This window comes from Ustilaginoidea virens, chromosome 7 (genome assembly GCF_000687475.1).
Source record: "Ustilaginoidea virens chromosome 7, complete sequence".
NCBI lineage: Eukaryota > Fungi > Ascomycota > Sordariomycetes > Hypocreales > Clavicipitaceae > Ustilaginoidea > Ustilaginoidea virens.
In genome coordinates, this window is record NC_057322.1 from 1,339,641 (window position 1) to 1,353,649 (window position 14,009).

General features: G+C 53.7%; 2 protein-coding genes across 2 annotated transcripts; one reads left to right on the forward strand and one right to left on the reverse strand.

Annotated features, from left to right (window-relative positions):
* Positions 1-1,080: 1,080 nt before the first annotated feature.
* Positions 1,081-2,331, reverse strand: UV8b_08022 (uncharacterized protein; the record flags this gene model as incomplete). The annotated part of the gene is made up of 1 exon (XM_043145519.1): positions 1,081-2,331. One exon carries the CDS (start codon positions 2,329-2,331, stop codon positions 1,081-1,083), a length of 1,251 nt encoding a protein of 416 aa, XP_043001454.1.
* Positions 2,332-7,783: 5,452 nt separating this feature from the next.
* Positions 7,784-8,720, forward strand: UV8b_08023 (uncharacterized protein; the record flags this gene model as incomplete). Its single annotated transcript, XM_043145520.1, has 2 exons — positions 7,784-7,956; positions 8,396-8,720. 2 exons carry the CDS (start codon positions 7,784-7,786, stop codon positions 8,718-8,720), a joined length of 498 nt encoding a protein of 165 aa, XP_043001455.1.
* Positions 8,721-14,009: the final 5,289 nt, after the last annotated feature.

Genomic DNA, 14,009 nt, shown 5'->3' on the forward strand with positions numbered 1-14,009 from the left:
GGCGGAGGACGGAAGCACTGTGCAGTGCAGCCTGAGTACAGGTGGTGGGTGACACGAGGAAATTTGCCAGTGGGGCTGCGCGCCTTCCAATCACGATCCGTGTGCGCAAAGTCCGTGGCGTGGCAGCACGGCAGCACTAGCACACGTCCGACAGCGAAGCCTGCGTCGACCAGTTGTGGCCATGGGCCGTGGCAGCCCTTTGCACGACGGAGCAGAGACCAGACACATGCCACGGCCATATGACGCAATGGGCTACCTTGAACACTTGGACATGTCACCACCGCCCACGCCCAGCACCAGAAGCAGCACATCCAGAAAAGAAGGAGACTGAAAAAAATGAAATAAAAAAATTGAAAAAGAAAAAGAAAAGAAAAGAAAAGGGCCGTGATCCAATCACAGTTTATATGCATCTAGTCTAAATTCCGATCCAACACCCCGTCTCCCCCCCCCCTTCTCCCACCATACAATACACGTCTTTTCCAGACCAATTAAACCCCAGGTATATCAAATCACGTACGTCTCCCTCTTCTCATCTGTGCGCAGCTTGCTGGCCAGATCCTGCGACGCTCGAAATGGAAAATTTTTTGGGTATCTCTAGATAGGAAAAATGCCCCTTGCTCCGAGTCCTTTCCCATGTGCGCATTGCATTGCTGGTAGTACAGGTTGCCCCAGGTAAATAGATAGTCTTTGAAAAACTTTTTTCAGCAAAAGCAGAAAAGTCGAAATCCAGCGTCAGGCCTCCCGGCCTCCTAGTTTGAAGCGTAAAACAAATGAAATAAAACAAAAGTCATCCGTCTGGGCCTGGTCTGTATGTCCTTTGAGGATCCGCTGGCCTGATATGGAAATCCGTATAGTACACAATCTCCTGGCTTGTCCACTCAGGATTTGATAAACAAAACATAGAAATAAAAAAAAAATAGGGGGTATCCGCGCGGAGCTAAAGTTCCGGCATCATGATGACAATGACCATGAGATGGCAAGGGGGGGGGGGGGGGGACGGTAAAAAAAAAAAAAAAAATCTCGAGGCGATCCGTGGTCTGGATCCTACGTGGTCCTCTCCAAAGGGTTGAATCGTGCCATCTAGATTGTCGGATTCTGGACAATCTCCTCGCAGTTGGCATCGAATCGCAGGTTGAAAAGTCGGACATTCTGCATAAACTTTTCCGTCTTGGCCAGCTCCCGTTCGCGACCAAAGAGGGTGTTGACAAACTCCATGCCCGAGTGTTTGCCTAGGCCGGATCCTTTCTTTTTGGCAGCTTTGAGCATGGGCGACTCACAGGCTTTCAAAAGACTGCGTAGCTTGTCCGTCAGACGCTCACCCGAATCTATAAAGTCATTGATGATGTCCCTGTTTTCGGCACTGCGGACGCGTCCGGCAACCTCTACTGCGCGCTTCATTTTGCCAGCCAGCTGGATCAGGAGCAGCCAAAGCTCACCCGACATGTCAGCAATGGGGCTGCTGGCACCTTGGGCATAGACGGTCCAGTCGTAGATCCATTTGCCGAGGCTGTTGGCATCAAACACGCTGCCCAGCAGGAGAATGGGCTCCTCGTTTGGGTCCCAGTTTTTGAGCTGATAGCCTTGGGGAATTCGATGCCTCTTGGCATCAGCCTCGGTAGCCTTGGCGGGGGCCGGCGGTGGTTTGGAGCGTTGGCCGCCGCTGGCACCCGGCCGCACAGTGGATGGCCGCTGCGGGACCGAGGTGGAGGAGCGACGCGCATGGCCGTGGCTGGTCGGGGGACGTGCCTGCGGCGGTGGCTGCTGAGGTGAGTCATAAGGCGAGGTCCGCGCATAGGCAGGGTCGGCATAATACGGTGAGCTCTGCGGATGGAGGCCGTGATTAGTGTACCATCCCCAATCGTGCATGGTTGCGTTCGCGGTGTGGCGGCTCTTGAAACGGGTCCGGGCAGGTATCTTCAAGGTGAACCCCATAGCTTCGATGAGCTCGTCCTCGTCGGATTCTCCATAGGGAGTGGAAGCCCGGACATAGGTGTACGAGTTTCGGCGATCGCGCCTGGGCGGAGTCTGGTATTGGGCCGAGGTCCGGCGAGACGACGGGAAATCTTGGAAACTCACATCTACCGTACAATAGTCTCCACAACTATTGTACCTCGGGGACTCTAGATGCGTCCGGGGGGTGCTGCCACCGCCACCATGCTGCGAGTAGCTGCTGGCTCTGGTGTGAGCCGCTCGAGTCGCGGGACGCCGGGGAGTCGACGAGTCGAACCAATTCGGTCGAGGAGAAGGAGTCGGCGTGGCCGATGACATGCGAGAATATTCCCAGTCGTGCGCCGGAGTGGATCCTGGCGTTCGAGGCGATGGATAGTTCATGGTCGAATATCAAAAGTCTGCTATGCCACACCGACACGCAGCCAAGTTGTGCTGTCCGTCAGATCTGCTCCGGCCCAACGTGGCCAACAACAAAAACAGGTGTACTAATGATGCTTTTTGTGTCCGAGGTGCCCCTCGATCTGCTGAGGAAAATAAAAGAAACGACGCAATCAAGTCGCGGCTTCTGCTTGGTAGATGTCGCGACAGAGACGTATGGGAGAGCGTAGCGGCGAACGTTGGGCTCGTCACCTCGGTATGTGGTCGGAGGAGTAGGGGTTAGAACACGATCCTGCTACTGCAAACATGACCGGGGCGAAGAGAAATGTGCTGCTATTCCCCTGCGAAATAGAGGAATTATATATGGTCAGGTTCTCGGGAGGGACCTGAGGGGTGGCAATGAGGACGCTGGGTAGGCAACCAGCGAAAAAAAAAACACTTTCCCAATGACGCGTAAAGAGAGCGGATGGACGGATGTCGAATGAAGAGCCGACACGCCTTGATCAAGTTGATGAAAGATTTGTCAAATTTTTTGTTGATTGGCGAATGCCAAAATCTTGTGAAGGAGCAAGAAAGACGTGGTGTGGGTGGAGTTGGGGCGGTACTTATAAAAATCAGGTGGCAAAAAGACGGGAGGGCAGAGCAGACAGCTGACGGCCACGCTCTGGACGGAGCTCAGGAGGGGCTTTTTCGCCCTAAGCCGGGTCCGCTAGCACAAGGGAAAACAGGGGAAACAACATGAGCACAGTGAGCACAGGGGTGCAGGTCTGAACACTGCGTGACACTGACCCGTCAAGGGAACGCAGGCAAGAGGGTGTGGTGGGGTGCGGCGGCGGCGGGTGGGGTGGGGGGGGTGGTAGTAGCATGGCAGCCATGCATGGATCGAAGGCAGACGGAGTAGAGAGAGTGCTCAGCGCTTTAGCTGTTCACGGTTACCCAAGCGAAAGATTGTTGGTGCGCAGTGCGCACATGTACGGACTCCGGAGCGGAGTAGCCAATTGGTGATACATGTATCCGTAATGTCCACACCTCCCATGTGAGGAGGACCAACGATCTTTTGCGAGCGAGAAAGAAAAGGAAGGAAAAAAGAAGACATGGAAAGAAGAGAAGTCTTGGCAAGGCACCAGACGTGTTGTGAATTGTCATCCGCCAGATTTTCCTGCTGTTTCGTCGTGCTTCGGGCGGCTTCTGTGTGGTGCTCTCTGGGTGTCTGTCCCGGTACTCGGTACGACAGCGGGAACCAGACCTCTCACCCATCCACCCTCCGTCCTCGCGCGACAAGATGAGTCATTGAGTTAATTATTCGCTCATGAAACTTTGAAGGTGCCGGTGGCAACAGGTACGCGTTGCTTACCATGACCAGCCAGCCTCTCTCTCTCTCTCACTCTCTCTCTCTCTGCGCGTGTCCGCCTGAGTACTCTGTAGCAAAGCAAGTACCAGGTATTGAGGAGAAGTACCCCCTGACAGGACCCAAATGACGGGCAGCCCTTTGGTGCTGGGCGCAGGGTCCATCTGGCCAATCAACGTGCATGTTCCACTTGCAGGGCAACCAGCTTCCATTTGTCTCAAGCAAACATCCAGAGTATGCCCGACTGGTTGGTGTTGCGCCATTGAGTGGTTTCCATGCGTTGCGTGCTTTGCTGTTTCCCAGCAGCTGACCAAGAAATAGAAAGGTTGTCTTGGCCAGCCAGCAGCTGTACTATGTGCGTAGCTGATGCGAGGAGAAAACTTGCCGGGAAGAGACAGGACATGACGGCGCCGAGAATTGTAGCCACCACCATTTCTACTGACTCGTTTTCCATCGGGAGCCTTAAAAGGGGGAGGGGGGGGAGGCATGGAGCGTGCATGGCGTCTGGTACAAGTGGGTCAACTGTATATTGAGTATTTCTGGTGGCCGGAGAGGGTGTAGCTTTGACAGGCCGGGCGTTTTAGCGGATGGAAATCTGTCTGGTTCAGGTGGGGATGCGAAGTACCCAAGGCGGCCGCCAGCCGCCAGCCCAGCCGCCAGCCAGCTGTAGCCTGGAAGGAAGTTCACCGAGGGAGGCAAGTCAATCCACGAAGGATCCATGATGCTCTCGGCAAGATAATCGTTTCTTTCCTTGACGAAAAAATCGTACGTGATAAAGGCCAACCCGACGGCACTGCCACCGTTTAGGGACATGCAACTGACAGGAAGTGACTCTGACTATGACCCGACTGCTAGCTACCGTTACTATATCCTAATTCTACCAGATGTGGACGAGTACTCCGTACAAAGTCCCGCTTCAGGAACCTTTCATGCGGCGATGCACGAGGTCGATCCGCCGACGCAGCATCGTCCCTAGCAGTGGCTAAACCAGCCAACATCTAAACATGAACAATCTGGTGTCGGCCGGTTCTATGCTTCCACCACGACTACAAGGTTGATGCTTGTCGACCAGGTGCATTCCTGGTAGGGAGATAATCTACACGCTCCACCGTCTTGCTTATTCCCTGGACTTTTTCTTTCTTTCTTTTTTTTTTAACATTTTTGGCCACTCTTTCTTCTCCCCGTTTCAAGGACCAAGCCGGATGAACAACCCCCCCCCCCCCCGTCCTTGGACTGCATGGATGCTAACCCTGCCGTGCCCTGCCTCACTGACATTCTTCCTTGGCAGTGTGTTGCCTCATGGATCAAGAAGCAATCTACTAAAATAATAAGCGAAATTACCACCCGAGGCCCCAATTCGCTGCTCTCAGCCTCTCGACACTTCCACACAATCTTGAACTTTTATGGTAAGGGTTGTGCTCGGGGTGGTTTCGCCGTCCGAAAGAAAAAAAATTTTCCCCTGTCAAATGTTATTTGTACAGAGGAAACCCCGGCAAGGTCAGTCTTGCAGGCCCGATGATCATCAATTCCCCTGCGCCATGAAAGCCCCTGATACACCAAGGCTATCGACCCAGTTCGTGCTAGGCGTTTGGAGTCTGGACCAATCCTCAGGTGGCATGCAATAATTTGCAGATAAGGACGTGGTCAAAGCATCTTCTTTGCCTTGGTTGTCCACTGCAGTGGAAAACATTGACGCAGCCTGTCGTGCCACTCGCGGCATCGCACAGCAAGGCAACACAGCAAGGCGACCCTGGAATCCTATATGCGTCTGCCCTGTTTTGGGAAATAACATGCAATTACTCCGTACAGGAGTAAGAAAGAGGACGCAAACAAGTCATGTGCTGGTGCTCCGTACTCCGGATTCCGTGTTCCAACGGAGTTTTCGCGTTTCTATCTGAAAAAGAAAGTCCACCAGACCGTCCGTCTAAGCAGAGCGTGCCAATGCTCTCAACACTAAATATATGAAATGATGGACATGAGCCGCCAGCTCGCCCCCGAGGTGGTCATCCAATCGCGCCTGCCAAATGTCTCTCGGCCTCTCCGTTGCTGTTACTTGTCAATGTACCCCGTAATCCACGGGCAGTTGCTATTCCTATAGTCCAGACTCTAGACTATCAGTGCGGAGTGCTGCGAATGTCTCGATGTCGGTACCTTTGTTTCTCCTGGCCTTGGGCAACAGTCGTGGTAGTGAGAATGGGAAACCAGAACTCTGCACCTGTTTAGTCAGCGAAGAGCATAGCGCCGCAAGACTGCTCAACGGGTTCGCGACTGTTCATCAAGTATGATGCCAAGGACATCGCCTCGAGCCTGGCTGCGCCCTCCAGGCCAACGTGAAGAGGATTACTCTTCATCAACCCCCTCATCAACCCATGCTACTAGCCTACTCTATGTTGACGAGCTCGAGGCTTTGCATTTCTGGAATGCGAATACAAAATGACATGTCGAGGCCGCCTCATGATTGCAACGTTTTGCCAGTCTTACTCCGTACGTAGGTGGACCCAGGTCAGCTCTACAATCAACAAGACAAGTCAGACAAACTTTGAAAGGTCCCACCGTTGGCGGCGAAGGAGCCGCAGCGTCCCGTTTCCTGCAAGGTCCGCGACACTGCAGATGTTGTCTGTTGTCCGCACACTGACTACTTGGTAGGGGACGATTGTTGGGAAAGGACAAGGGCGATGCTCCAGCGCTGCCGTCGCAACAAGAGACGCTGCCACCATTCCGTATTATCATGATGGGTTCCGACCAGCCCATGGCGACGTCACTCACACGGCACGTAGGCCCAACGTTGAAAACGGCTTCACTCGGAAGTACCACGAAGATGGGTTGGGAGACTCGAGATTCTGTAAAGATTACACCCTACCCTCCACCAAAGTGGCCTCGATGAACAGGCATTACAGTGGGCAACTAGCTCGATCAGGCACCAGACACTTCCTGTGCGCTAACTCGGTAGCTGGGGCCCTATTGGGCTCGATACGGTTTGCGGCGTGTGCTGTTGACTCCAGGCTCCAGAGTAATATCATGTTTGGGACTTTTTTCGTTTTTTTTTTTTTTCTTTTCTTGTCTTTTCATTCCCCGGTGCGGAGGTTTTTTTTCCCTCCGCCATTTTATACAAACGAGACACGACAGCCACAACGTGGCGATAATCACATGTTTTGTTTGCCCGTCCTTTTGCTTTGCTTCCTTTTTTTTTTTTCTTTGTTTTTTCTTCTTCCTCATTTTTAGATTCCTCGCGTTGGCTAAAAAAACCCAGAAACCCAGCATGTGACTCAAAGAGACAGACTCGGTCCCTCTCTCGCATCTTGACTTTAGGCATACTCTCCCGCCCAAGGCTTCTTCTCTCCTGTATTGATGTCCAAAGGCGCCTCTTCTGTCGAATCAGGCAGCGCACCAAGTATTGGGCCAGGTGGTTCTGATTGGCGCGAGAGGAAAACACCGTCGGAGGTGTGGGAGGACTTGGGTCGCCCCCGCCAGTCGGCGCCAGATCAGTTATCCTTGTCGTCCGTGACTCCGTTGATGCAGGTAATCGCCCAGCCTGGTTGGCTGCATTTGCGACAACAACAGACGCTGCTGTATATTTTCCTTCCGACAACGGTGACCTGCCTCAGACCCAGTTGCTGACCGACTCTTTTGGGGGTCATCGTCGGCCTGGTAGCCTGGGCGAGAGTCGACACCGACGAGGACAAACAGTGGACCGAGCTGGGTCAAGAGTCAGGATGGCCATCAGAACGAGTCAAGAATCAGGGCTTCCCTGGTCTGGTACGTCGGTTCCTTCTCCCGTCTTTTTTTTATTTTTTTTGTTTTTTTTCCCGTCAATCTTCTCATTGACAGCCGAGCCAAGCACTGGAAACATTGCCGCGACAGAGCACCACGGTTGCGCCGTGCGCGGACGATGTATTCTCCGTCCCGTTTTCATGCAGTGACTGACGTCAAACGCAGAAGCCGAGTTGGGCTGCAGATTCGTGTGAAATGAAATGACGGTGTATGGGAGCTTTGTTTGCTTTCTTCTGCCTTGCCCTTTGGGCCCTTGCCCTCGAGGGGTCTTGGCTCCTCGGAAGCTCAGACACCCACAGCCTCGCAAAGCAAGGTCAAAGAAAAGCCAGGTTCTACATGCGTGTTGTGAAGCATGGGCCGGCCCGGAGATCTGGATCACGCAATCAGCAGAGCCGTCTTGGTATGCACCTTCTTCCCGAGCTCCTCTCAGGCAAGTCTGCATCCCAAGTCGCGACCATGACTTGCGACCCGAACCCGACAAAGTCCTTGGAACCCACCTCCCGGGGCCAGTCAGTCTCTTTGCACGCCCCTCCGGTTCCATCCCACGTCGGTCCTGCTGCCTTACCGCGCTGCACCAATGCCCAGCTCGCTCCCCTCCAGCTCGTTTCGTACCCCATGAAGCTGCCGTCGCGGCGTGAGCGGGTGCCAAAAATCCCCCGTCAGGCCGCCGGCATGCACCAAGTTTCACAGGGCCCTCAGCACGGGGGTTCTGCCTGCGCCGCATCTTTGGGCAAGACATGCCTCGAGGCTTGACGGGCGGCTGCCTTCCTCTTTGGCTTCTTCCTCGCCCCGGTCGCTGGGCCGAGGCCTCCGAACAAGGCCGGGGGTTGAGCGGCGCCGTTGGCGGCCGGGGCGAGGGCCGCCAAGGTTAGCCGTCCGCCACGTGGGACGGCCTCGGATTCTTCAGCGGCTGGGGGGGACTACAACTGCAACCGCCGCAACTGCAAGTGCCGGCGGCCGCAAGCAAGAGCAAAAGCAAAAGCAGGTAGACAGGCAGACACTCCACGGCAACTTGCAACCTCGAGACTCGGGACTCACGAGCCACCTTGGGGCCCTGGGGCGCGACGCGCGCAGCCCGGAGAAATCACCCGCCGAGCCCACGTCCATGACGCCCATCCAACTCCGCGCTTTGCTTCATGCTCGCCTCCAACAGTCACAAGGTCATTCACGGGGCCAGAACTACGCACGACGAGCGGATTCGCCGCCAGATGTTGTATTACTGCGGGGTAACGTTCAAACGCTGCCATGCCAAATGTGTGCTTTCCAACAGTGAATAGAAGTGTATAGACGAGACTTGACAGCCGACGAGACAAAAGGTGGAAAAAAAAAAGGGTAAAAAAAAAAACCGCCCATCCCTTGAATGTACATATGCCAAAGACATGTACTCCCCAAAGGTATTGCGCCCCCGAAGTGTATCAACCTCGTCTGACGCCCGGCCACGCATAGCAAGCCTTTAGGACCTCGTCACTGCATCGCCGGGTGCTTGTCCATCGACCGCACGTCCAGGCTGCTGTACCTCGCCGTAAAGGAGCATCGTGTCCGCCTCATCAAGCACGACAGGCACCCGACTGTCCTCAGGGCCTTGTGGTTTGGTTGTCTGGCCACGACGCAGGGCTTGCCTCCCCCGCGGCAGTGGTCGCAGGCCCGAGCCCGGCCGACCTGCACGCCTTCTTTGCCCGTGCCGCCGAGGAAATGCGTCTTCTGGTGATCTGCCATGGCCCTTCGGGGGAACAACCTGAGGCACCTCTGGCAGCGGACCATGTTGTGCATGACAGTTTCTTCCTCTGTCTCTGACTCGTCTTCACTCGAGTCCGCAGCCCGGTTCTCGTCAGCAGTGAATGGCGACTTGTCTGCCGCAGGGGATGGTGGTAGTGGTGCTGCTGCTGCTTCTGGTGGTGGTGGTGGTGGTGCTGCTGCTGCTGCTGCGGGCACAGACGCAGGCGCAGTGGCAGGCGCAGGTGCAGGTGCAGGTGAAGATGAAGGTGCAGGTGCAGTGGCAGGAGCAGGCGTAGGCGCTGCTGGCCGTGCTGCTTTTTCCTCCGCGGGGCTGAGCCGCGAGGCAATGCTGATGCAGGTGCTTTCCCAGTGAGCCATCTGGACTGAGTGGTCAGCACTTTGGCCCAGAATCGCTGCTGCAGTCCTGCGTGTCTGCAACATACTGCGCTGTTCTGCAGAGCTGCACGAGAAAAGAGGATAGGACAAGATGTCTAGGAGATGTCCAGACAGAATGTGTGACAGTGATGGTGATGTGTGTATATGGCTTTGATCAATGATTATGCCAGTTGTTCAAGTCTGGCAGAGCGCGTCCACTCGGGTTTGTGAGTTGTTGTTTTGATATGTGTAGATTGCTTCAAGTAGAAATAATGCCAGTTTTTCAAGTCTGACAGAGTGCGTCCACTTAGGTTTGTGAGTTGTTGTTTTGATGTGTGTGGATTGCCTCAAATAAAAATGATGCCGGTTTTTCAAGTCTGGCAGAGCGCGTCCACTCAGGTTTTTGTGAGTTGTTATTCAGAGATTCAAGCCTGGTAATGTGTGTGTGTAGATGGCTTTGAACAATGACGGTGCCAGTCTCCCAAGTCTGCCAGGGCGCGCCCAACCCTCCTCTTTATACACCCATTCCTCCCGGAATAAGCTCAGCCTGCTCCTCGAGACAGAAAGTATATCGGCCGCATCGACGGGCTTTTCTGCGCCGTCGTGGCCAGGCGTCAAGGTTTTGCTTCGCGCTCCCAGCCAAAAGGTAAACGCAAAACGGGACGGGGATGCCGTCTCCGCCAGCGTCCCTTTGGGCGCCGAGCGCGAGAATGCGTTCCGCGCAAGGCGTCAAGCATAGCAGGTGTTTATGCAGGATGGCACTCTCGCATGGCTCACATCTAGCAAGGGCTGGCTGCCGTCTCCGCAGAATTCTTTACATGCCGAGGGTGAGTATACTGTCGGTATTTACAGTCCAGATGCTTGCGGGGAGGGGCGATAGGCATCACGGTGCGTTATGCCGTGGCGGCCCTTGGACTGTGGTGGAATGCTCCTGCGTGACTCTTGGATCCAGGGGGGTCAATGCCATCTTCGCAGCATACGTTGGATGGGAAGGGTGAATAATAAACTTTGGGGACTAAGATGGAATAAAAAGTTTCCGTGGAAGGTCAGAAGCATAGGTGTGTTATCTAGAGTACTTGAGGATAATGCTCTCGTTAACTCCTGATCCAGTAACTCCTGATCTAGGAAGGGTAGTTGACTCCTAATCTAGGAAGGGTTGTTAACTTTTCATCCAGCAAGTGTTATTAACTCTTAGTCCAGAAAGGGTTACTCCCATCTTCGCAGCATCCTTTAGCCAGGAAGGGGTGAATAAACTTCAGGGATTCAGATGGAAGAAAAACATCTCCTGATCCAGGAAGGTCAGTTAACTCCTACTCTAGGAAGGGTTGTTAACTTTTCATCCAGCAAGTATTATTAACTCTCAGTCCAGAAAGGGTTACTCCCATCTTCGCAGCATCCTTTAGCCAGGAAGGGGTGAATAAACTTCAGGGATTCAGATGGAAGAAAAACATCTCCTGATCCAGGAAGGTCGTTTAACTCCTGATCTAGGAAGGGTTGTTAACTTTTCATTCAGCAAGGGTTGTTAACTCTTAGTCCAGGAAGGGTTACTCCCATCTTCGCAGCATCCTTTAGCCAGTAAGGGGGAATAAACTTCAGGGATTCAGATGGAAGAAGAACTCTCCAAAACTCCTCACCAGGAAAGGGCAATGCCGTCTTGGCAGCATACCTCAAGCATAGGATAGTGATACGAACTATAACCCCGGCAAGGCCTAGGCGTAGGAGTGCCCAGGTAGGCGGCGGGCGACGATGCGCGGCAGGAGCCTATGTAGCGAGGTGCAGTATAAGCCTAGGGAGGCGCAGCTGGAGCCCGCGGGGCCTGGGGTATAGTGACGCAATGCTCTTGTATAACTCCTTATCCAGGAAGGGTTGACTGCCGTCTCCGCGGCATACTTCAGTCGTCGACAGTACATGCGTTCGGGCAAATACGGGGATCTGTTGTATGAGTCGGCTGTCTGACTTTGTCGTGGTTCGGGTAACTGCCTTCTCAGTGGTCTTTGATGGACCTCTGGTTGCCACCTGTAAGGGTGCTGCTGTATCTTCCCTTTTCGTAGCAGCGAGTACCCTTTTTTTTATCTTCTTCATCATCAGCTTTAACGTAGTTTGGTGACTGGAAGCGGCAGGTTCCAGTATCGCAAGCTGTACGATGTGGCCTTCGTTCAAAACCTATGGAGGGATACCTGTCAACCTTTCCATCGATCGCGCAAAATTCGCTGTTATAGGTCCCTGTGGCATGGTCCAGGTTTTCCCGCGTAGTGCGATTTTCGGGTCTCTAGTTCTTTCCATCTTTCTTTCTTCATTTGTTTCCCGTTCTGTATCCACTGTGGATGGTGTCATTTACATTGCGTTGAGTTCAACACTGCTTGCAGATAGTTTAGATAATCTCGAACAGAAGATGAGCCGTCGCACGAGCCGTCGTCACACGCAGCAATGTGTACGACGTATCCCCCGGGTTTCATATGGCTACAATGATAGGTTAGCTTAAAAGGAAAACTATCCAAGGTGGAATGTTTAAAAAAAAAAAAATTGAAATAATAAAAAAAAGGATTCAAGGCTCACCACTTAGCCTGCCATATACCGCCCCAGACTCACTTGGTACGCTTCCACGTCTGACGACGATCCTCCATAGAATGTACAAGGTGGCGAACGTGGATGTAATCAAATCTGTTTTCTGGACAATTCCAGCGTGATTCGTGCTCATTGACCAAGAACGAGACTTTTTCCAGGGCCCAATCTGGCTGAGTTGGGGACAACTCCAAGTCGTGAAACTTTGATATGTCCGCTGCTGCAAGAGCAACTTGTTAGCAAATACCTCATGAATCAGTCTTGTAGGTATCCTGGGCGGTGTCCATGACTAGCTTATCACCTACACTCGAGGCACCATGGGACAGTCCCAGTACCTGTTGATTCCACGCGGATTAGCGGTTGCTTTGGTAGCCCTTCCGGTTCGCAAGGCCTTGCGGGCTTCCCCAGATCCAGCACCTGCCCGCCCGCCTGGAGTAGCTGTCCTATGGGAGCATTGAAATAGGCGTCCCCGCACAAATGCAGGGTCAATGATGTTTAAGGTCGTCTAGGTATTGATCAGAGCCATTGTTTCGAAAGGCATACTTGCTGGCGTGGTGCGCAAGTTACCCCAGTCCGCCATCAACAGCAAGCTGCCTGATGCTCTCTGTGAGACTGCGAGCGTCACCCTCCATGTCGCCGTCTTGCACGAATTCACCGTTTTCTATGGATTGAAGTATAGTTGCCTTGTATGGAGTCGCAAGCAACAGAAATTGCCGTCTCCCGGGAGAAGAGTGAGGGCACCACTTTCAAATCCGACGTGTACTCCATCCTAATGATGATGATGGCCACCTTTGCAAAACTGAGAGTCAATGCAGTAGGGTATCCCTCACCCTGCAGTACTATGACTCTAGTTTGAGTTGCCGTCGGCCAGCACAATACCAACCTCGCGTGTCAGGGTCGACGGAGGGAGGTAGCACCCAAAGGCAAGCAGCAGTCTACTACCAAGTAGTGTTTATTTCTTGGAATGTTGATGCCAAGGTGCTCTTGCCTGGTCGAGGATGCGCGAGCTCCTGTCTCTGTCTGGTGGAGATGGGGGTCGGTGATGGCAGGTTCAAGGTCTGAAGCCAGTATCGACGTCGAAGGGGGTGACTGAGCAGCTCCCGAGTAATAGTCGCTGCCGTACCAGTGCCAGGCGACTTTTGGCAGTCCTAGGTTGCGTCATATACGGCCTTGGCGATCCGCGATAGTAAGAGCTGTCAAAGCCTAGGCCATCAACAGCCTGTCTTGTTCGTCACCTGCCAGGATAATTTTTCGAAACGAAACAAAGGCTGCTATGGTCTGGTTGGTCCCAATTGCCCTTTGGTGGCAATGGACCGATGGAGAAGGCGAATCATTACTAGAGGACGCAAGCGACGAACGAACGACGACAAGTATCGACAGCTAAGCTCGAGCTAACGTCTTGGATTATAGCAGCCGGTTCGAATTCTGTCTGCAGCGGGCGAATGCCGCCCACTGGTTGGTTTATTGGCCGCCTGCATGTGCGCAAGGGGGGTCAATGCCAAAGGCCCTGCAGATTCCATCACAAGAAGCAGAGTCAACTTACTATATTATTTGGTCAATGTCTGGATTGTGCTGTGGGACAGAAAAGCCACCAGCAGCGAGACTTCACACCTACCTGGTAAGACTGGGGGAGCCCGGCAGGGCCTCGTCGGATCCACAGCGCGCAAATGGCTGCAAAACGTGATACAGCGGCATCCTTACAGCAGACGAAGCCCTGTGATTCTTGGCGATATCCTTCAGCAGATTCCTTGGCCCTGTCGGCCCCACTTGTCGGCTGGCATGCCGCTGGATTTCTTGAGGGGAAATCCCCGTCATGACTGGAACGTCATGAACCAGACTCGCTTCACATGCAGCGGTTCCTGTCTGAACGTCCGCGCCCACCATCTCGAAACGAGGCTCGAGCTATGCA